Here is a 22,764-nt window from a genome sequence, read left to right as displayed (position 1 = left end):
GAAGTGGTGGAGGCTAGTACAATTGCAACATTTAAAAGGCATCTGGATGGGTATATGAATAGGAGGGGTTTGGAGAGATATGGGCCAGGTGCTGGCAGGTGGGACTAGATTGGATTGAGATATCTGGTTGGCATGGACAAATTGGACTGAAGGGTCTGTTTCCGTGCTGTACATCTATGACTCTGTGACTGATTCTAATCTAAAAGACAGATTTTCAGATCATGCAGTTTTGAGCAAAGTAAAATGTAATTCTGCAAGTACTAATTCACCCCACAAACTTACATGTGTATGTGTGCATGGGGCAGGGTGTTGTGAGTGTCTGTGAGAGGGTGTGTGTATGTGTGTGAGTGTAAAGGGGTTTAAGTGTGTGGGTGTGTGTGTGTGCGCGCGCACGTGGTGCAATGGGGTTACCTATAGTGTGACGTGAACCCAGGGTTTCAGTTGAGGCCACTTCCATGGGTACCGAATTTGGCTATCAGCCTCTGCTCAGCCACTTTTTGTTGTTGCCTGGCTTGAAGTCCACTTTGAAAGATGGTCACCCAAAGGTCTGAGGAACCGTAATGACCTCTTCAGGAGACAGACATGAGGTGCAATCGACAGGGTAAGCTTCGTTGGCCAGTACTTCCCAGGAGCCGAAAAACTATACCCTGTTCTTTGCGGCCTGCAACACATTACCTTTGAGGATGAGCACCTCACCAAGACCTTCCCCACACCTTTAAACAGCCACCAAACCTCAAACAGATCATTTGTTCATAGCAAACGGTCCGGCTTTCAGGACAATACCAAACAAGCTTGTCACAGTGAGTGCTGCAAGACGTGTCAGAATTTCAACACGGATACCACCTTTATGCATGGGGACACCTCCCAGCATGTATGTGGCAAGTACTTGCGTGGCTCAGCCCATGTTATCTATCTCATACGCTGCAGGCAAGGATGCCCTGAGGCATGGTACATTGGCGAGACCAAACAGAGGTACTGCAATGGCTGAATGGACGCTGCAGAACCATCAACAGCCAGGAGTATTCCCTCCCAGTTGGAAAACACTTCAGAGGTCCGCGACATTCGACCTTGGACCTTCGGGTGACCCTCTTCCAAGGCGGACTTCGGGACAGGCAACAATGAAAAGTGGCCGAGCAGAGGCTGATAGCCAAGTTTAGTACCCAGGGGAATGGCCTCAACCGGAACCTTGGGTTCATGTCACACTACAGGTGACCCCATTGCACTATACACGCAAAGACAAACACACACTCTCACTCACACACACACACACACACACACACACACACACACACACACACGTTTGTGGGATGAATTTGTTCCTGCAGAATTACATTTTACTTTGCTCAAAAACTGCATGAACCCATATAAGATTCTGAAAATCTGTTTTTTTAGATTAGAATCAGTTTGACTATTCTGGCACAATCTATTCACAGGGAGTTGATATCTTCAATACCTTATCTGGGCCGACATGACACCAGTTGTTAAAGTGCACTTGAGAATGTAACTTTTTTAAAAAAATTTCACGATTTACATATGAAAGAACTGATACCAACATGATCATTCTAAAAGAAGAGTTACAATCTTATTCTCCACAATCACCTGATGAAGGAGCAGCGTTCTGAAAACTAGTGCTTCCAAATAAACCTGTTGGACTATAACCAGGTGTTGTGTGATTTTTAACTTTATACACCCCAGCCCAATACCAGGGTCTCCAAATCATTTCTACAGAGAGGGTTATCTTTTGTGTTGTACCTGTGTATGTTGAGATTAAGAGGATATAGTTCTACTCCTAGATTTATTTTCAAACTTAGATATTTACCAGTGTGTGCCATTTACTTTTAAGAATATGTTTTATGTTCTAATAAACAGATAGTTTGAGCTCATGTAAGTCTCTCATTCTGGTTAATAGTACAAAAGAGAAGCAATTTTCCATTTTGCTAATTGAATCAACACATTGATATGAATGATGTAATGAGTGGAACAGTGGGGTTTGTTTACCAATGCGTTCCTTCATGGTTTTAATACATGGAACTTGCTTGATTGTTTTTAGGGGTCTGAGAGGAATTTCTCAAAAGTTTTTCTAAGATTGAATGTTTTTTGTCCACTCCCAAAGCTTGGGAAATGGAGTACAATGAGCTTGTCCTTTTTAATACTTATGTATTTTTTAAATAGATTAATATTGGTGAATCATTTTTCTATTTTAAAAACTGACATTTGGCAATTACCAAATTCTGAGCAGGGTAAGGATGCTGAATTAATGAAGAATGTGAAAAGTTCTGAGAATCATAAAGTTAATGCGTGTAATTGTTGCTTTAATTCGTTTCTTCTCATTGTCATTTTAAATCACTTATTTTCTGTTCTACCTAATGCTCCAAATATATTATCAGTGTTCATATTTTGGATAATTTCACTTTTTATTTATAATGGTGAGAAATAATCACACTGTGAATAAACAATAATTTTTTACCTTATGAATTTAATACAGCTGCAACATTCAGTAGTTGGCTGTTTTCCTAAATTGAGTAGACTCCGTTCACCTGCTCTGGGTTAATCTTCTAGTATTGACAATTGTGATCCAAGCAAACAGAAGTTAAACAGGAAAACATTTACAAGTGCATTGGTCAGAGGTGAGACTGCTCTGCTTTAAATAAGTTGTAAAACGAAGTTTAGCAGATCAGTGGCTGGGAACAACTGGTCCTCATTAAGATCATTACACTCTCAGTGAATTTGGAGAAGTTATTTTGTGTAGTCAGCTGAAGGCAGCTGTAATTGTTTCCTTCCTGATTTGAATGGATCCAATGTAAAATGTAATTGAATAAAATTAGTCTGCTACAATATAATGGTACCATGGCCCTTTCTCTAAACAAAAGAAACCTAAATCTGTTTTTCTTAATTCTGCTTGAAATATTCAGTATCTCAATTCAGTTTCTCACTTGGTTGCAAATGGGAGAGAAACGTGTATAAGACATTCTAGACAATATTTTGTAAAAGAAATCTGAATTTGCATCTACAACCCTAGAGTTTCCTAGTAATATACTATATGTTGACGTTGGTAAACTTAAAAAAATGATAGCCTAGGCTAGGTTTTCTTCTCTTCAAATAAAAAACAGAAATGCTTTATTTTCTTAATTTATTACCTGTTAATGGAAACTGGCGAGTGGAGTTTTAAAATGCAATTTTATTAATAGTAGCAATAAAAAAGCAATTCACAATGTGCCTATAACACTTCCCAAGGAACTAATGAGCACCTTAACTTGTCTAAATGTCAAAACTTATGAATCCAATTGTGAAGTACTCAATTTTAGAGGAAAATGGACTAATGACAGAGACCCATGCATTTCCTGACCAAGTGTTGTACGTCCTGATGAGCTCCATTTTAGAAGAATATAAGTAAGCTGTTGATTAAATAAATTAATCTCTAAATATTTAATGATATTGAAAGTGTTGTTATAGTGTGAACTACCTGGATGACTGAGTTGTAAAAGAAAAAAATTGTAGCTTAAAGAGAGCGGTTAGTAAGGCTTGGGATGCAGTGTAAAGGTAGTACAATTATTGAAGAGTCGATTGGGAAAGAATTAAAATGATAAATATGTCAACGTTGTAAAATAGAAACTTGTTGCACTATATGCAGTATGTTGAAATAGCAGTTTTCATCAGTACAAGGATATGATTGGAATTTTTTTTCCTTAATCAACCTGCAAAGGCTGCAATATTGACATCCCAAATACTCAAAATCATAATTATTAATGGGCAATTTATTTGACCATTATGTGTAGTAAAGTAGAAAGCTGTATCATAGAAAATAAATAAATTTACAGTGTTCTTCAGAATGAATTTATTCGGGGAAAAGATACAACAATGGTGCGAATAGTAATGGTCAAGAACATAGTATATTGATGTACTTACAAGGTTGAACTCACGGGAATAGGTTATATTGTGCATGTCTGCGTAACCAGGTATGTGACACATTGCAGATTGTGTGGTGAGGGCTGCCTCTTTATCAGCAGATGTTGCTGGCATGGTATTTGGGCCATAGTATTGGCTGAGATCATATTTGGTGCTTTGTGTTCTTGTGAAGCAGGATATCACAATGTACATGTTCAGTGGTCATTCTGGCTTTCAAGTACAATTTGTGTACAAGAAGTATAATTCAGATGTGTGTGTGCACATCAAGGTTGGAAAAGATTGTGTTGTATTGTGTGTCAGATGCTGAGGGAATTCTTGCATTGTTAGCCTGGTGTTAATCCTACATAATGGTATACTGTTAAACTAACTTATTTGGGAAGGGTTAGTGGGAGAAGACAAAAGGGCACTTTTATATAGCATTTATATGTATTTATATAGCAGTAAATCCTACCCATAATACCAGAACACTCCTGCACTTTTTATATAGAACTATGGGATATTTTATTTCTATCTGAACATGGGACTTCAATTTAAAATTTCTGACAAATTGCATCTCTTTTCACTGCAGTAGCAAGAAAGTGTAGTGCAATTATGCAATATTTTACATCTGCTTTACCATTACACAAAATTATATATATAAAAATAGTAATAGGTTACAAATATTATCTATCTATATCTATCTATCTATATATATAGTTGTCTTTCATAAATCTCATTTTAATTATGATCAAATTGAATTAAATGATTTATTCGATTGTACAAAATGCAAATGTTTTGTTTCCCATTGCATACTTTCACATAATGTTCAGGAATTGTAGATCGCTATAGGTTTGTACTTAATTTGTGGATTTCTTTTTGTAAGTTAAAAAACACTTATCACCACAAATGTTAGTGCACGTGTTGATATCCTCTTAGTAAAGAGTCATTGCTGATCATCCTGACTTAGAGATTGAAGATTTCATTTGCTTTTATGAATCGCATTTTTGGAATTCTGTGCAGTTATTTCTTTAGATGCACTCCAGGGTAGAACTCTCTATTTGACAGAGGCAAGAGCGAATAGAAGTACACATAATTAATTTGTAACCAGATTCTTCAAAACCATAAGCTATTTTTGCACCTTTCTAAAAAAAACACAAGTCTTATTAGATGCAATTAACTAAAACCCTTGAAGCTAAAGAGTTGCAGACCTTAAATGTGAGCTTTCTTATTGATCTCTTCTTTAGTCATCACCTGTGACTGAAAGGAGCATGTCAAAAATCATACACACCAGATTATGAAACAAAAAGAGAAAAAGCTGGAAAATCTCAGCAGGTCTGGCAGCATCTGTAAGGAGAGAAAAGAGCTGACGTTTCAAGTCTAACTGACCCTTTGTCAAAGCTGAAGTAAAGAGAGAAATAGGGAGGTATTTATACTAGGCTGAGAGAAGGTGAGTCACGGCTCCAGAAACAAAGGTAGCAATAAAGAGGTGATAATGACAGTGCACCTCTTTATTGCTATCTTTGCTTCTAGAGCCATGACTCACCTTCTTTCAGCTGAAAATGTGTTGTTGGAAAAGCGCAGCAAGTCAGGCATCCAAGGGGCAGGAGAATCGACGTTTCGGACATGAGCCTTTCTTCAGGAATGAGGCTCTCAACCTGGTATAAATACCTCCCTATTTCCCCCTTTTTTTAGTTTTGACAAAGGGTCAGTTAGACTCGAAACGTCAGCTCTTTCTGTCCTTACAGATGCTGCCAGACCTGCTGAGATTTTCCAGCATTTTCTCTTTTGGTTTCAGATTCCAGCATCCGCAGTAATTTGCTTTTAGTACCATATTATAGTCCAACAGGATTATTTGGAATCACTAGCTTTCAAAGCACTGCTCCTTCAGCTGGTTGTGGAGTATAAGATCATAAGAGACAGAATTTGTAGCAAAAGATTATAGTGCCATACAATGATAAACACTGTATTGAACAAACCTAGATTGTTGTTAAGTCTTTCATCTTTTAGAATGATTAGATTAGATTAGATTAGACTTACAGTGTGGAAACAGGCCCTTCGGCCCAACAAGTCCACACCGACCCGCCGAAGCGCAACCCACCCTTACCCCTACATTTACCCCTTACCTAACACTACGGGCAATTTAGCTTGGCCAATTCACCTGACCCGCACATCTTTGGACTGTGGGAGGAAACCGGAGCACCCGGAGGAAACCCACGCAGACACGGGGAGAACGTGCAAACTCCACACAGTCAGTCGCCTGAGTCGGGAATTGAACCCGGGTCTACAGGCGCTGTGAGGCAGCAGTGCTAACCACTGTGCCACCGTGCCGCCCACTGGGTTGCAGGTTTTTGTTCATTTAATATGTGAATCCCAGAACTTTTTTTAAGTCCCTTTTTTTTTCAGATACGGAGGGACTCTGATCTCTAATGCATTGTCTGAGCTGCGATGCCACCTTTTTGTTATAAAACCTTAAGTTATCTCGAGAAAGTGACTTAAAAAAAGTTCTGGGATTTACATATTAATGAACCAAAACCTGCAACCCATTCTAAAATTAGATTAGATTTACAGTGTGGAAACAGGCCCTTCGGCCCAACAAGTCCACACCGACCCGCCGAAGCGAAACCCAACCATACCCCTACATTTACCCCTTACCTAACACTATGGGCAATTTAGCATGGCCAATTCACCTGACCCACACATCTTTGGACTGTGGGAGGAAACCGGAGCACCCGGAGGAAACCCACGCAGACACGGGGAGAACATGCAAACTCCACACAGTCAGTCGCCTGAGTCGGGAATTGAACCCGGGTCTCAGGCGCTGTGAGGCAGCAGTGCTAACCACTGTGCCACCGTGCCGCCCAAAAGATGAAAGACTTAACAATCCAGGTTTGTTCAATATATCACGGTGTATGACAGTGTAATCTTCTGCTATAAATTCTGTGTCTTATTTTATACTCCACAGCCACCTGATGAAGGAGCAGTGCTCCAAAAGCTAGTGCTTCCAAATAAACTTGTTGGACTATAACCTGTGTGATTTTTTAACTTTGTCCACCCTAGTCCAACACCGGCTCCTCCACATCATGAAAGCAGTATGCCACCTGGCAGTCCGTGATCTAATGCTTAATTACTTTTAACATTTTTTATCACCAAAAACCAACCCTCACATTACATTATTACCGCTCACATCTTTCACCAATAAGCTTACGTTCCTTCCGCCACTCCCTCCCAACAACGGATGAAGAAATGTAATACTAGTAACAGATTTAAAATGGACACTGAATGTCATTCTAGTACTTGGAAAATCTAATAAATTGCGAAGCCGTGTTTATGTTCTTTTGAACTAGTAATTGTGAAAATATTTCCGAAGAGCTACTTTAAAACCAAATTAGTAATCAATACAAATGTTTCAACCTATTCCCTGGTCATGTAATGATTTTCTAATATGGAGGCAGGCAGTACTACTTTGTGAGATCTTCATGCAGTTTCTGATATTGCTGACCTATAATATTTGTAAAAGATGGAAAGATTGCACACGTTAGTTGATCTTTGAAGCTTCCAAAACCAATTTATTCACAATCAGTGATCACCATATTGAAAACTAAAACAATTTCGTTCATCAGTCACAATTTGCAGTTTACTGTTTGTGAGCATGCCTTAAGCTTTTGCACATCTTTTTGGCAGCACTCTTCACCCAGAGAGTGGTGGCTGTGTGGAATGCTCTGCCCCAGAGGGCAGTGGAGGTCCAGTCTCTGGATTCATTTAAGAAAGAGTTGGATAGAGCTCTCAAAGATAGTGGAATCAAGGGTTATGGACATAAGGCAGGAAGTGTATACTGATTAGGAATGATCAGCCATGATCATATTGAATAGCGGTGCAGGCTCGAAGGGCTGAATGGCCTACACCTGCACCTATTGTCTATTGTCACTCTATCTATCACCTACTTGATGCCATTTGCCAACTTATAAGGCAAATTTTCTCCTAAACTCACATTTATAAGCTGAAAAATTGAGGCCGACTCTCTTGTGTGACTAAACATAAATAAGAAATTGGGATTGCCATTAAATTTAGAAAAAGTGAATTGGTTGAAAGCACATCGACTCTGCTAGTATGCAAAAATCTAGAGCAAGTTGAGTTTAATTGCCATCTTGCAATTTGGCAATGGTGTGCATGGTAGAAAGTTATTTGTTTACTTATGCTTTGATTATAGTATTTAAACCACTTGCAGTAGTAACCCCACAGATGAGACAGAGGCACAACATGACATTCAGTAAAGTGCCATATAAAAGGTCATTGCATAGGATAAGTATTATTAATAATTATTTAAATAATAATTAATATGATTTGAAATCGGTTGACCCATAGAAGGCAGTTGCCATTAATAAATATTTTTCTGATTAGTGTTATGACACAGTGATAGCAAGCCAAACCAATGCAGGTTAGGCTTTTATTCAATAGAGTTTAGAAAAATGAGGGAGATAAAAACACAGAATATGACTTGGCTGTAGGAGTTCAGCATTTTGAACGTGCTCCACCATTCATTATGATCATGGCTGATAATCCAACTCAATAGCCTCTTCTGCTTTTTCTCCTTATCCTTTGACCCCCTTTAGTCCCAAGTGCTTCAATTCCTTCTTGAAATTATGTAATGTTTTGTCCTGTACTACTTTCTGATTGTTAATTCTACAGGCTGTTTACTCTATGGATCTTATTGACACATACAATGATGGGGTTGACAGAGTCAATATTGAGAAGATTTTGTTCACCAGTGAGAGTATCTTGACTAAGGGGGCACACACTTAAAACTGAAAGGTGAAGGTATTTCTTCTCTGTGAGGGTAATGAATGTCTGGAATCTCTGACCCAAAGATGTGGAGTCTAGGTCATTAGAAGTACTTAGTGGACACAGATAGCTTTTTGATACATTGCAGAGTTGAGAGCTATGAGGAGCTGCCATGAAAGAGGAATTGAGGCTTGAGACAGACAGATCAGCCATGGTCTTGAGTGGCAGAACAGGCTTAAGGGGCCAAATGATCCATTGTTCCTACTTCTTATATTAATTGTGTTCTTACAATTTCTGTGTGATTGTAACATTTTAATGAGAAAAAAAAGAGGCAGGGACAATAAATTACCCACAAAAATTATATGCATACCCAGCATGTAGTACTGCAGGTGCTTTTTGATAGTTATAACTAGTTCTTTTGAACTGTGTTATGGATGGCAAATATTGTAATAAAAGATATCCAAAACATTCTGACCACTTCTAACGTGATTTGCATGCTTATGCAGGCCCTTCTCAAATGTGACCGTATAATTAACAGATACCAAAATTAATTTCCAAAGTTTTTTTGATATCTATAACTCCGAATATAGTAAATGACTTCATGGAAGTAATAGCCATATGTGTTCTTAGTATTTTATGATACAAATTTAGACATTATAAATTTGAAGGAACTTATTTCCTGGTGTAACTAATCAATGTTTGCACACAATTAAAGAGTGATTTTTTAAAAAATGTGACTCAAACACTTACTATATTATTATAAGCTACATTCTCATTGTAGCTTTCACATTGCTGCGGAAAATGCTTTAGTCTACACGTCTTAATATGACATTTCTATGAGTAAAAATTACACTTGAAGGTTCCTTGAAGACCAAATAAACATAATTACAATTTGTAGCTGGTGAATGAACATGCCAGTGTGGAGACCCTCCTTAACCCTTTTATATGCAATGCTTATTAACCATAACAACAAATGCTACTTTGTGTGTATTTCCACATTAGCTGCATCACATAAAATGGTAATTGGACTGAAAGTAGCATTAATTACTGTTATCCTTGCTAGGATATTAAGTAACTAAGCTAAAGCAGGGAAGGATGTTTTGAACATTCAGAGCTCAACTATTGTGAGTTTTCAATAGGAACAAAAAAATATGAGTAGCCTGGACCTTTGTCTCCTTGAGTTTGCACTGTCATTCATAAAGATGGCTGTTCTGATTGTGGCCTCAGCTCTACTTCCCTGCTTCATAATCCTTAACTCCCTCGAGAGTAAATATCCATCTAATTCAGCCTTGAATATATTCAATGACAGCCTCCCATGTTCACTGGAGGATGTTCAGTAGAGGATTCTAAGATTTAACATTTCTCTGAGAGAATAAATTCCTCCTTGTCTTAATTTTAAATGGGAGACTCTTTTTAAACTGTAACCCTAGTTCTAGATTCTCCTCTGAGGGAAAACATGCTCTCCGCAACTACGCTGTGAATGCTATAGAAATCTTCTGTATTTTCATACAATTATCCTTCATTTTTCTGAACTTCAATGAACATTCGGCCAGCTTGCTGAACCTTTCCTCATGAAGCAATCTGTTCATATCGGGAATCAGCCAAATTAACCTTTTGTGAACTGCTTCCAATGCAAAAACATCTCTCTTGAAATAAAGAACCAAAACAGCATACAATATTCTAGGTGCAGTCTTAACGCACTGCAAAATTGCAACAGGGTTTCCCTACTTTCATAATCCATTCCTTTTGCAAAAATCCATTGCCTCCTTAATTACTTGCTATACTTATATGCTAGTTTTTATGACTTTGTATACAAAAACTGTCTGATTTATTTATACTACAGCATTTAAATAACATATTGCTTTTCTGATCTTCCTGCCAGAATGGATATCTACATCTATCAAATTCTTTTCCATTCACTTAATCTCTCTTTATTACTTCGCAGACTCTCTTCTTTTCTCCTGAAAATTTGCTTTTCCACCTATGCATGATCAGCAAATTTGGCTACAATACCCACAGTCAAGTTCGTCTTCTTGCTACTTAATCTTGGTGCCTTTTACTCCTTTACATAGAAATCTGGAGTTTCAGCAGATTTCCTTTGCTGCATAATGTGTCCAGGTTTTAAATTTGTATTAATTGATCATACTTCAGCATCAATTGTAAAGGTCCATAATTTAGTTGCCAATGACTAATTTACCGAGTGCTTTGTTTGTTTCTTTCTTAATGACCATAAGGCGTAGGAGCAGAAATAGGCCATTCAGTTTATTGTTTTTGCTCAATGAAACCCTGGCTGATCTGATAATCCTGAACTCCACTTTTCTGTTTTTTTCTCCAGAACCCTCAATGCCATTACTGATGGACATATATTTTTAATCTCCATGTTGAATATACTTAACAGCCCAACTTCAATAGCCATTTATTGTTAAATAAAAAATCCACTGATTCACTCCCCTCTGAAAGAAGATTTGATTTGGTTTGATTTATTGTCTTCATATGTAACTAAATACAGAGGAACCTCAATTATCCGAATACCAATTATCCAAAAATCAGATGATCTGAAGGTAATCTCTAGGTCTCGACGGAAACGTTGCATCAAAGATGTGGTTCCAACAGTGATCGCGTGTTTTGTTTACAGTGATTAAACAGGCACCATCTCCAAATGACTGACCTCCCGTCTCTCTCTCTCTCTCTCTCTCTCTCTCTCTCTCTCTCTCTCTCTCTCTCTTTTCTCTCCCCACATTTTCCCTGGAAATTTACAGAGGGGTGCACCCTAAACCCACCCCCCCAACCAGATAATCTGGCCAACAATGTCCTATACAAGACAAAGATGGGACCTGTCAAAAACATTGCAGTAAGAGGTTTGTGTGTCTGTGCGCATGTGAGACTTACCCCACAAAGGCAACTGCAGCAGTCTTGCTGTTGATGTCCAGTCTGGCTACCCTGGAGAGGGACGGGTGTGTATGGGGTTGGGGGGCGGACGGGGGGTGGTGGTGTTGGACGGAGTTGGGGGCGGTGGGGTGTTACACAGGAGTGAGGACGGTGTTTGACAGGATTGGGTGGCGGGGGTGGTGTTGGCAGGTTTGGGTGCAGGGAGCGTTGTGGGCTGGGGGCAGTGTTGGGGGTAGGGGTGATCTTGGGGGCGGGGCCTCACATGCAGTGTGCTGCTCCTGCCTCCTGAAAGAGGAGCAGACTTGAAAAACTCTGAGCCCCAGAGGAAAGGGCATTTAATCGATTAACCAAATAATCGATAATCCGAATGAAATGTTGCCTGCCTATCTCATTCGGATAATCGAGGCTCCCCTGTACAGTGAGAAGTTTTGTTTTGTGGGCAGTACAGGCAAATCATAATATCAAGGAGAAATAGATTATAGGGTGTTTTGACAGAGTGAGGCATACAAGGTTATGGATGCACAAGAGGTGCACAAAAGCAAGATCAACATGAGGTTTGAAATTAGAGAGGTCCATTCAGCAGTCTAACAATGGGGAAAGAAACTGTTCTTGAACCTGTTGGTTCATGTGTTTAAGCTTCTGTATCTTCTGTCTGATGGAAGAGATTGGAAGGGAGTCGAGCCAGGGTGGGAGGGGTCTTTGATAATGTTGGCTGCCCTTCCGTGGCAATGAGAAGTGTACATGACTCTAGGAATGGGCAGTTGGCTTGCGTGATGTCCTGTCCTGGGCCGTGTTAACAACATTCTATGTAATTTCTTATAGTCCTAGGTAGAGCAGTTACCAAGCTGTGATGCATCCAGGTTGAATGCTTTCTTTGGTGCATCTTGTAAGTGGTGAGGGTTCTTATGGATATGACTAATTTCCTTTTAGCCACCTGAGGAAGGAGAGGCATTGTTGTGCCATCTTGACTGTAGCATCTACATGGGAGAAATTCCTCCTCTCTTAAATTGGCAAACTTTTATTCTGAGATAATGCCCTCCAGTCCTAGACTCTCCCACAAAAGGAATCAACCTTTCTGCATTATCCCTCTCAACTGTCCTCAAAATCTTTTATTTTGCACCAATGTTGCCTCTCATTCTTCTAAATTCCATTCATTATAGGCCCAACATGCTCAAAATCCTTAGAAAATAATCACTTCTCTGTACCTGTTACCAGCCCAGTGAACCTTCTCTGGACTGCCTCTAATGCCCCTTAAATAAGGAGACCAAAACTGTTCACAGTATCCCAACTGTGGTCTGATTAGTGCAATGTATAGTTTTAGCAAAACCTCTCATGGTCCATTCCCTTTGAAATAACAGCCAACATTCCATTTACCTATTACCTGCTGAATTTGGATGCAAACTTATGGATGAGGACTCCCAGATCTTCTGTGCTGTAGCTTCCAGCAGTCTTTCTCCATTTAGTTAATATTCTGACCCTCTGTTTTTTATGCTAAAGTGTATAAATAACCTCCTATTTTTCCTGCATTATATTCCATTTGGCAAGTTTTTACCTACTTGTTTAACATGTCTGTATCCTTCTGAAAACTCATGTCATCCTCACCACTTGTGTTCCGCCTATTTGTGTGTCATCTGCAGACTTGACTGTAGTACATTTACTTTCTGAATTCAAGTTATTAATATATATTGTAAATAATTATGGCCTTAGCCCTGATCCTTCTGGCACTGCACTAGTTGCAGTTGCCTGAAAATGCCACCCTTCTCTCACTCTTTCTTCTATTGGTTAGCCAATCCTCTCTGAATGATAATCTTCTACCTCCAACATCATGGGTTTTGTATTATTAATATACCTATTGTGTGTTGCTTTACCAAATGCCTTCTGAAAGGCATTGCTTCCTCTTTATTCTGCTTCTTACAACCTCACAAAGAGTTCCAGTAAAGTTGATTGGCATGGTTTTCCCTTCATGAAGCCATTCTGACTCATTGATTGCTTGTTCATATTGTGTGCTTCTAAATATTCTGTTATTACAACTTTTATTAGAGTCTGTAACATTTTCCCAATAACAAATGTTAAGCCAGAGGGCCTGTAGTTATCTGATTTTAGTCTCCTTCCCTTTATAAATAACAATGGAAAACTGCAAATGCAGCAGTCTTTTGGGACTATAGTATTCTGGAACCTAAGGATTCCTGGAAGATTCCTACAAGTGCATCCACTATCTTGTAGCTACTTACTTTTAATGTCCTATGATGTATCCTTTCCCATCAGTCTTTAGCCCCATTAGTTTCCCTAGCATGTTTTCTCTATTGATGATTATTATATTTATTTCCTCTCCTTTTGCCCTTTAATTAGTTTGTAATTTTGAAATGCTATTAGTATCTTCTACTGTGAAGACTGATATAAAGTATTAATCCAACTTTTTCTGCCATTTCCGGGTCCCCATTATTATTTCTAAAGCCTTGTTCTCTAAGGGGCTGTGTTCATTTTGGCTTTTTTCTGAACATCAACGGTTTGATCAAAAAGAAATCTCCAAAGGTGAAGAATTTCAATACTGGGAAACTGAAAACTCTTCCACCAGGTGTGACCATCAGGTTATTCTAGCTCAGATATTCTACGGGCTGTGCAAAGATGAAAGTCCTTTTTCTCTGGCTTATGTCCAGCCTTAGAAGTTTCTCTCCTTTTCAGCAGTGTGATCTTGCAAGTTCTGAAATAAATCATGATTTTTAGCTTGTCAGAACTGAAGTCCCAGTTTACTCAGAGTCGTGGATCTCTGGTGAAAATTGAGATGAGAATACCTGAATTGATGTCTTGCTGAACCCATGTTGCTAGTGGAAAGAACTCATTCAACCTGTTTATCATTTGGAGGAAAATAAAGCAAATCTAGTGCTACGTGATGAGCAGCTAATTCAGATCAATGTGCAGAAATATAAGTTGTATAATTTTATTGTCAGTTTGGAATTGGTACCTTCACATTCATCTATACTGCAGTGCATTAATATCCAGAATTATGAGCATAAGATGTGAGGTTCCTTATTCATTGCCACTTCTTACGTCTTTCCTATTTTTAACGTTTCTGCTTGTGCTTAAAGGTAACAAAAGGATTTTCAAGGCTGTACAATTATTAAGGCTATAATTTCTCTCATCAATTAATGTGTGTCAGCAGTTTGCATCACCAAGTGATACGTTCGGGCTGGTACTTTTAATGGTAGTTAGTCTGAATAGCTGATTGAAGGGTACAATATTTTCAGTTGGTTTGAAAGTAGGACAAGAGTTTTAGTAATTGAATTATCTATAAATTGCAATAATACTGCAATACTTATCTGAAAGAACTTTAATGGAAAAACATTTTGCAAAATTGTCAAAGACAAATTTGTATGAAAATATTTAAAATAAGCATGTCTGATCTTCAGCTCCCCACTGAGCTTTTAACGTCTGACTATTTTGTTTCATTTTTAAAAATCAAATGTTCTGGATATGTTCATATTAAGCAAATTGGGGCACTTAGAAGCTTTTTCTCAAAGAAAAGTTGTCTGTTAGCCACCTGCCACCTATGGGAACAGTGTTTTTCTCATTGAATGAGGTAATGGGGGAAATTGGACTGTTTCTGCTGCATTGAACATAAATATTTTTCTTGGTGCCTCTTGAAAGATAATAAAAATATTGGAACCCAGAATTTGTAGGCCATGGTGAGAACCTATAAATGGTTGAGTTATTGCTGTCCAGACAGGACAGTGGTGGTTTAAGGAGGCGGTATAGACTGAGAATAAATGGTCTGAATTATTTCTATTCCCTTGTTATAAGAAAGAGATGTACTGTGATTTATTTTTATGGATGTCTGTCGTTGGAATTCACCACAGAAAGCCACCCACATACTCCCCGTACATGTTAATAGCTTCATGGCGATCCCACATATTTGTATAAAAATGAAGAAAGAAATAGCGTGTCACTGAATTGCTTATAAAATATGATGGCAAGCGAATAAACTTCAGTCTGGATACTGTCTGCACTGCTGTTTGTTTCATTTCTTGATGGAAATGTGTGTGTCTTAGTGTGGTAATGGGCAGGAGGCAACTTTAGCACCGGGTGCTCTTGGCAGGTCTCCCTGGGGCCAACAAACACAGCTGTATAAATAGTCCAGAGCTTGAGTAGGAAACGGCCAAGGCGAGGGAATGGTGTTGGGGAAAGGGGGAGGGAAGAATGACAGAATGACATGACTTGGCAAAGACCATCACTGAGAGGCAGGCTTAGCCTCAAAATATTAGTCATCTGCTTATTCAGATTTTATTGATGATACTGATTGGTGTAACAAAAAATATCACATGGTAGTCTCTCTGGATTTGGGTCTGATATCAGAATAATTAAATGAAATGTGTTCTTGACTATGGAAGAAATGTGAAAAATGGATGAACCATCATCAAAAAATTGTAGTTTTCTATTGAGTTAAAATGTGCAACTAAGGTTTGTCTGTAATACAATTTGAATTATTAAAAATAGCATATTAGATACCTTGGAATATGTGTTTTACATTGAAGCAAATTGTAACCAAATTGTTGCTGAACATGTCATTTGGTATCATTTGTTTAAAAATGGAAATTGCATTTTAATGTTGTAATTTCTGGGAACATAAACGGTAGTGCATCTCAGTGTAGAAATTCACCACAAAAGATTACAGTGCTTTCTGAGATTAAACTTCCTATTATGAAGGGAGGAGAATAATTCTGCTCAGAATACTTATGTGACACATAATGTTACAGACTCGGTATTTAGTTATAGACATATAAGCATAAGAATTAAGAGCAAAATCCAGACTCTCAAGCCTACTCTGCCATTCACTAAGGTCATGGTAGACCTGAAGCTGTTTCGAATTCTGTATTCTCAACTACTCCTAACTTCTGATTTCCTTGACCTTAAAAATATTAAGGGCAGTATGGTGGCTCAGTGGTCAGCACTGTTGCCTCACAATGCCAGGGACCTGGGTTTGATTCCCGCCCCGGACGACTGTCTGTGTGGAGTTTGCACATTCTCCCAGTGTCTGTGTGGGCTTCCTCTGGGTGCTCTGGTTTCCTCCCACAATACAAAGATGTGCAGGTTAGGTGAATTGACCACGCTAAATTGCCCATAGTTTTAAGGGATGTTTAGGTTAGGTGCATTAGTCTGGGTAAATGTGGAGTAGTAGGGGAATGGGTCTGGATGGGTTACTCTTCGAAGGTCAGTGTATTTGTTGGGCTGAAAGGCCTGTTTCCACACTCCAGGGACTCTATTCTATATTCAATTTTTTACTCCTCTACCTCTAATATGTTCTGAAGTAGAGTCTCAAGCTTATATAGCCCATTTAAGAAAAATATTCTCCTTATCCCTTTTCCTAAATTTTAAATTTAATTTTAAAACCGTTTTGTTGGAGTTAAGGATTCACCCATAAGGAAACTTCATTTCCAGGCCCATCTTATAAAGACAGTTTAGGATCTTGTATACTTCAATCAAGTCATCCTTTACTCTTAAATTCCAGTGGAAACACGCCCATCTATCCAACCTTTCATCATAAGATAACCCACTGATTCCAGGAACTAATCCAGTAAACTGTCTCTGAACTGTTTTTGGCTTCCAATGCATTTTCATCCTTCCTTAAATAAGGAAGACAAAACTGCATGGTATTTGAGATGTGGTCTTGCCAATGCCAATAATTGAGGCATAATTTCCTGATTGGGTTCAATTCCTCTTGTAATAAAGGATAGTTTCCATTATTCTCCTCAATTATTTGCTGTGCCTGCAAGGTAACATTTTGTAACTTGTGTATTAGAACATCTAGATCCTTCTGTATCTTGGAATTCTGCAGTTGTTACTGAAATAAGTAGTGTTCTGCTTTTATTATCCCTCCTGCCAAAATGAACAATTTTGCATTTTTCCATATTATATTTAATTTGCCAGCTTTTTCTTTGTTCACTCACTCAATCTAACTGTATTCATCTGCAACCTCACAATATATTGTCCTACCTATCTTTGCTTTTGCAAGTTTAACCACCATGCCTTTGATCCTCTAATCTAAGTCATTGATATCAATTATCAAAAGTAAGGCCACAGCATAGAGCCCTGCAGGTCCCCCACTCATCACATCTGGCCAGTCTGAAACAGATTGATGTGTTTCTATATCAGCCAGCCAATCTCTATCTATGCTTGTAAGGTATTCCCTACCATGTGCTTCTACTTTGCTCAGTCGCTTTTTATATGGTACCTTGTCAAATGTCTTCTGGAAATTCAAATACAGTTCATCAATGAGGTCTTCATTTCCCTGCTGCATTGTAGTCCTTCAAAGAACTCCAATAAATTAGTTCAGCATGATTTCCTTTTCACAAAGCATTGCTGGCTTTTCCCAATTGTCTTGAAATTTTCTAATTATCTAAGGCTGAGGAGTGATCTTATGGAGGTTTATAAAGTCGAGAGGAGCATGGCTAGGGTGAATAGCCAAGGTCTTTTACTAGGGTGGGCATAGGTTTAAGGTGAGCGGGGAAAGATTTAAAAAAAGAACCTGAGGGGCAACTTTTTCAAGTAGAGGGTGATGCGTGTATGGAATGAGCTGCCAGAGGAAGTCGTGGAGGCAGGTACAATTACAACATTTGAAAAGCACCTGGATAAGTACATGTATAGGGTTTAAAGGGATGTGGGCCAAATGCTGGCAAATGGGACTAGGTCAGATTAGGATGTCTGGTTGGTGTGGACAAGTTGGAATGAAGGGTCTGTCTCCATGCTGTATAAGTCTATGACTAATTATAAACATGTTCTTCATGGAGAAATGGGATCACAGCTGAACTGTTGCATGTTTGTCTCTGACACTGTATGGGTAGAGGCTTTAAGATGTGAATACATATTATGTAAATCTTTTTGAAATAAAACCATTAGTATTAAATTATCCAGTTAACAGTGGTTGTCTGTTGTTGGGAAAATGCTAGAATCCATTATTAAAGAAACCTAGTAGAACATTTGGAAAAGCTTAACACAATTAAAAAAGGTTAGCATGGTCTTGTGAAAAGGAAGTCATATTTGGCAAATTTGCTAGAATTATTTGACGATATCACATGCAGAGTTAATAAAGGGAATCCGTAGATGTAATTATTTAGATTTCTAGAACGCATTTGATAAGATGCCACATAAAAGGTTATTGCAGAAGATAAAAGTTCACGGTATTGATAGTAATATATAAGCATGGATTGATGATTGATAAGTACAGAAGACAGAGAATCAGGGTTAATAGGTCTTTTTCAGGTTGGAAAGATGTAACTAGTGGAGTACTACAATGATCAGACCTAGTGTTTCAATTGTTTTCCATTTATACCAATGCTGAAAATGTGTTGCTGGAAAAGCGCTGCAGGTCAGGCAGCATTCAAGGAGCAGGAGAATCGACGTTTCGGGCATGAGCCCTTCTTCAGGAAGGCTCATGCCCAAAACGTTGATTCTCCTGCTCCTTGGATACTGGCTGATCTGCGCATTTTCAGCTCTGATCTCCAGCATCTGCAGTCCTCACTTTTTCTCCCAGAAGATTTATACCAATGACTTGGAAAAGAGGGGGCAGAATATAATGAAATCAAATTTGCCGACAATACAAGTGGGAAGGCAAGTTGTGATGAGGACATAAGAATTCTGCAAGGATATATAGGTTAAGAGAGTGGGCAAAGACTTGGCAGATGGTGTTTAATGTAGGAAAATGTGAGCTCATGCATTTTGATGGGAAGACTCAAAAGGCAGATCACTATTTAAATAGAGTGGAACTCAAAAAAAAAAGTTCTTCGCAAAGGAACATGAGTATTCTTGTGCATGAAACACAAAGTTAGCCTATAGATGAAGCAAGTAATCAAGAAGGCAAATGAAGTTAAGAGATTTATTGCTGGGTGGTTAAAGAGTGTATAAAAAGGGGAGTTTATTACAACTTGTACATGACATTGGTAAGGCCTCTCCTGGAGTATTGTGTACATTTTTGATCTTCATGTTTAAGGAAGGTTGTACTGGCAGTGGAGGAAGTTTAAAAGAGATTCACTAGGCTGATTCCTGGGATGAAGGGATTGACTTATCAAGAACAGCTAAACAGGCTCGGCCTTTATTCATTAGAGTTTAGAACAAAAAAAAGTTATTCCATTGAAGCATACAAGATTCTGAGAAGGCTTGAGAGGATAAATGTTGACGAGTTGTTTCATTAGTGAGGGATCTTTGAACTAGAGGACATTGTCATGAAGGAACACCATTTGAAAGGGCGATGTGAAATAATTCACTGCTCTAAAGAGTTGTGGAGGCTAAATTACTGAAAGTATTTAAAAAGGAAGTAGATAGATTTTTTGCAGTACTGGTGAATTGAGAGGTAAGATAAGCTGGCACGAGGAGTTGTGGCCTGGAGTAGATCAGACGTAATCTTATTGAATGGTGGAGAAGGACTTGAGGGGGCCAAGTGGTGATGATGCCTGTTCCTATTTGTGTTTTTATAGTAGTCGTACTCATAAAATACAATGTTCCTTTACAGTCCCTCTTCCCCACCCCCCTTTTTACAGTTTCTCTGCACCTCATCTCCGCCCCCCAGCCCCTTGCAGTCCCTCTTCATCCCCCTGTTTTGCAGTCCCTCTTCAACGTCCAACTCCTTTGCAGTGTCTCTTCTTCACCCACCCCAACCTTGTAGTCTTTCTCCATTACCACCAATTACTGATTCATCTTCCTCCCCCACCCTGTATCCTTTTGCCCCATTTCCCTTACAATCCCTTTTTCCCCATTCCTTCATAGTCCCCTTCTTCTCCGCCTTTTCTCCACACTTTTTGGTCCCTTTTGCCCCCTGCTTTCAATTCCTCATACGCCCCCTTTGCAGTTGCTTTTACTCCTTCCTTAGCAAATCCTAAGTGACATTAGAAATAATAATTATCAAAATTCCATAGCAATTAAGTGTTGTAAAACCAGCTTACAAGTTGTTTTATCCTATTTTGTATTATATTGTATGTTGAAAGAATAGATGTACTAAACCAGCGACATCTGATATTGTAACTTAGGGGCTAATATTAAGCAAACTATTAGTTGTGATCCTCTTTAATTTAAAAAATATTACTTATATTTATATTTTCGATTCTTTGTATATCATAATTTTATCTTTGTTAGTAGTCCACATCGCTGGGAATAATGTTGAAGGCAGGTTTCATAATGTTGCTGCAAAATTTTTTTCTAGGAGAAAACGATCATTTCTGAAACAGCGAAAAAGAAGGAAAGGGAACTTGTGGCCAAGGAAATAGAGAAGCTACGCACATCCATTCAGACCCTATGCCGTAGTGCCTTGCCTCTGGGAAAAATAATGGACTACATACAGGAAGACATGGACTCCATGCAGAATGAATTGTCAATGTGGCGCAAAGAAAACAAGATGCATGCAGAATCTCTTCTAAGAGAACAAAGGTTAGAAATTGCAGAATATCTGTGAAAATATTTGCAGGAGAAAGCTGATAATTACTGTTATAGGGTTGTTCATCCTTCTAAATTTTCCTGAATGGAATTCTTTAACACAGTCAACCCTTTTTATTAAATTGCAGCAAATGTCAGTTATAAGGCATGGACTGAAGCACATAGCAGAGCAAAGATCTACTCTTTTATGACATAAAATGTCAGAACTGGTTCTAGGCTGTTGTTCTTTTAGCTTTGACCTCTCTAAGAATTAAATAAACAAAATTTCCTGTCCAAACAGAGATTGTAATGGTTAAAATCTGACAATATTTGCAACTTCTTGAATCTGGACCTGATTTGAAAATTTGTTAATGTTCTATGAAATATTTTCAAAATGACTCTATTTAGGATCCTATTTACTAATCTTCTCATCAAGGCTGGAAATTTCTACTCTCCAGCCAGCCAAGAATAAGTTTCTAGTTTATTGGAAAGCTTAGAAAGATGCTGCTCTAATTTTTCTTTCTTCTCTATTTTTACTTCTGTTTGTCTGCTACACTAATTTCTAGTGGCTTTCAACAGATTTCACCTACCATACAACACATGGTGACAGCGTTAATTAAACTGATGAGTAAAATGGAGTCAGAACCCAAGTAGTATGTAATGGAACTGAGGAAGGAGCAAGTTATTCCTAGATCTGGTCCTGTGTAATGAGACAGGAATAATTAACGACCTCATAGTTAGGGATCCTCTTGGAAGTAACGATCATAGTGTGGTTGAATTTAGAATACAGATGAGTGTGAAGATAAAGTCCAATACCAGGGTCCTGTGCTTAAACAAGGGAGACTATAGTAGGATGAGGGAGGACTTGGCTAAAGTAGACTGGAAGCAAAGATTTTATGGTGGGACAGTTGACGAGCAGTGGAGCACTTTCAAAGCAATTTTTCAGAGTTCTCAGCAAAAGTGTATTCCAGTGAAAAGGAAGGACTGTAAGAAAAGGGGTAATCTGCCATGGATGTCCGAGGAAATAAGGGAGGTTGTCAAATTCAAAGAGTAGGCATACAAAGTGGCCAAGATCAGCAGGAAACAAGAAGATTGGGAAAACTTTAACGGTCAGCAGAAAGCCATAAAAAGAACTATAAAGAAAAGTAAGATAGAACTTGAGAAAAAAAACTAGCACAGAATATAAAGACAGATAGCAAAACGTTTCTGTAAATACATACAATGAAAAAGAGTGGCTAAAGTAAACATTGATCCTTTAGAGGATGAGAGGGGCATTTAGTTATGGGATATGATGAAATGGCCAAGGCATTGAATAGGTATTTTGTGTAGGTCTTCACAGTGGAGGCATGAATAATATGCCAGTAATTGTCAAAGAGACAAAGGTAGGTGAGGACCTTCACTACAATCGTTATTACGGAAACAATCAATAGTACGGAAGAGGTAGTGTTGGGCAAGCTAATGGAGCTAATGATAGACAAGTCTGCTGGCTCTGATGGAGTGCGTCCAAGGGTACTAAAAGAGATGGCGGGAGAAATAGTAAGTGCACTTGTAGTAATTTTCCAAAATTCGCTGGACTCTGGGGCAGTTCCAGCAGATTTTAAAACTGCAAGCGTGATGCTACTGTTTAGAAAGGCAGGTAGACAAAAGATGGGGAATTATAGACTGGTTAGCTTAACTTCTGTAGTGGGGAAGCTGCTTGAGCCTATTATCAAGAAAGAAATAGCAAGGTGTTTAGATAAAAATTGTCCCATTGGGCAGATGCAGCATGGGTTCATGAAGGCAGGTCATGCTTAACTAATCTCTTGGAATTCTATG

General features: G+C 38.6%; 1 protein-coding gene across 2 annotated transcripts in view; it reads left to right on the top strand.

Annotated features, from left to right (window-relative positions):
• Positions 1-22,764, top strand: part of traf3ip1 (TNF receptor-associated factor 3 interacting protein 1) — a 179,013-nt gene that overhangs the window by 148,422 nt on the left and 7,827 nt on the right. For both annotated transcript variants that reach the window (XM_060827533.1, XM_060827534.1), the window contains one exon: positions 20,741-20,964. In XM_060827533.1, coding sequence (XP_060683516.1) covers positions 20,741-20,964 — 224 coding nt within the window. The remainder of the gene's footprint in view (positions 1-20,740; positions 20,965-22,764) is intronic.

This window comes from Hemiscyllium ocellatum, chromosome 7 (genome assembly GCF_020745735.1).
Source record: "Hemiscyllium ocellatum isolate sHemOce1 chromosome 7, sHemOce1.pat.X.cur, whole genome shotgun sequence".
In the NCBI taxonomy this organism is placed as follows: Eukaryota; Metazoa; Chordata; class Chondrichthyes; order Orectolobiformes; family Hemiscylliidae; genus Hemiscyllium; species Hemiscyllium ocellatum.
Note: the sequence above shows the minus strand (reverse complement) of the source record. Positions and strands in the feature narration are given on the sequence as shown.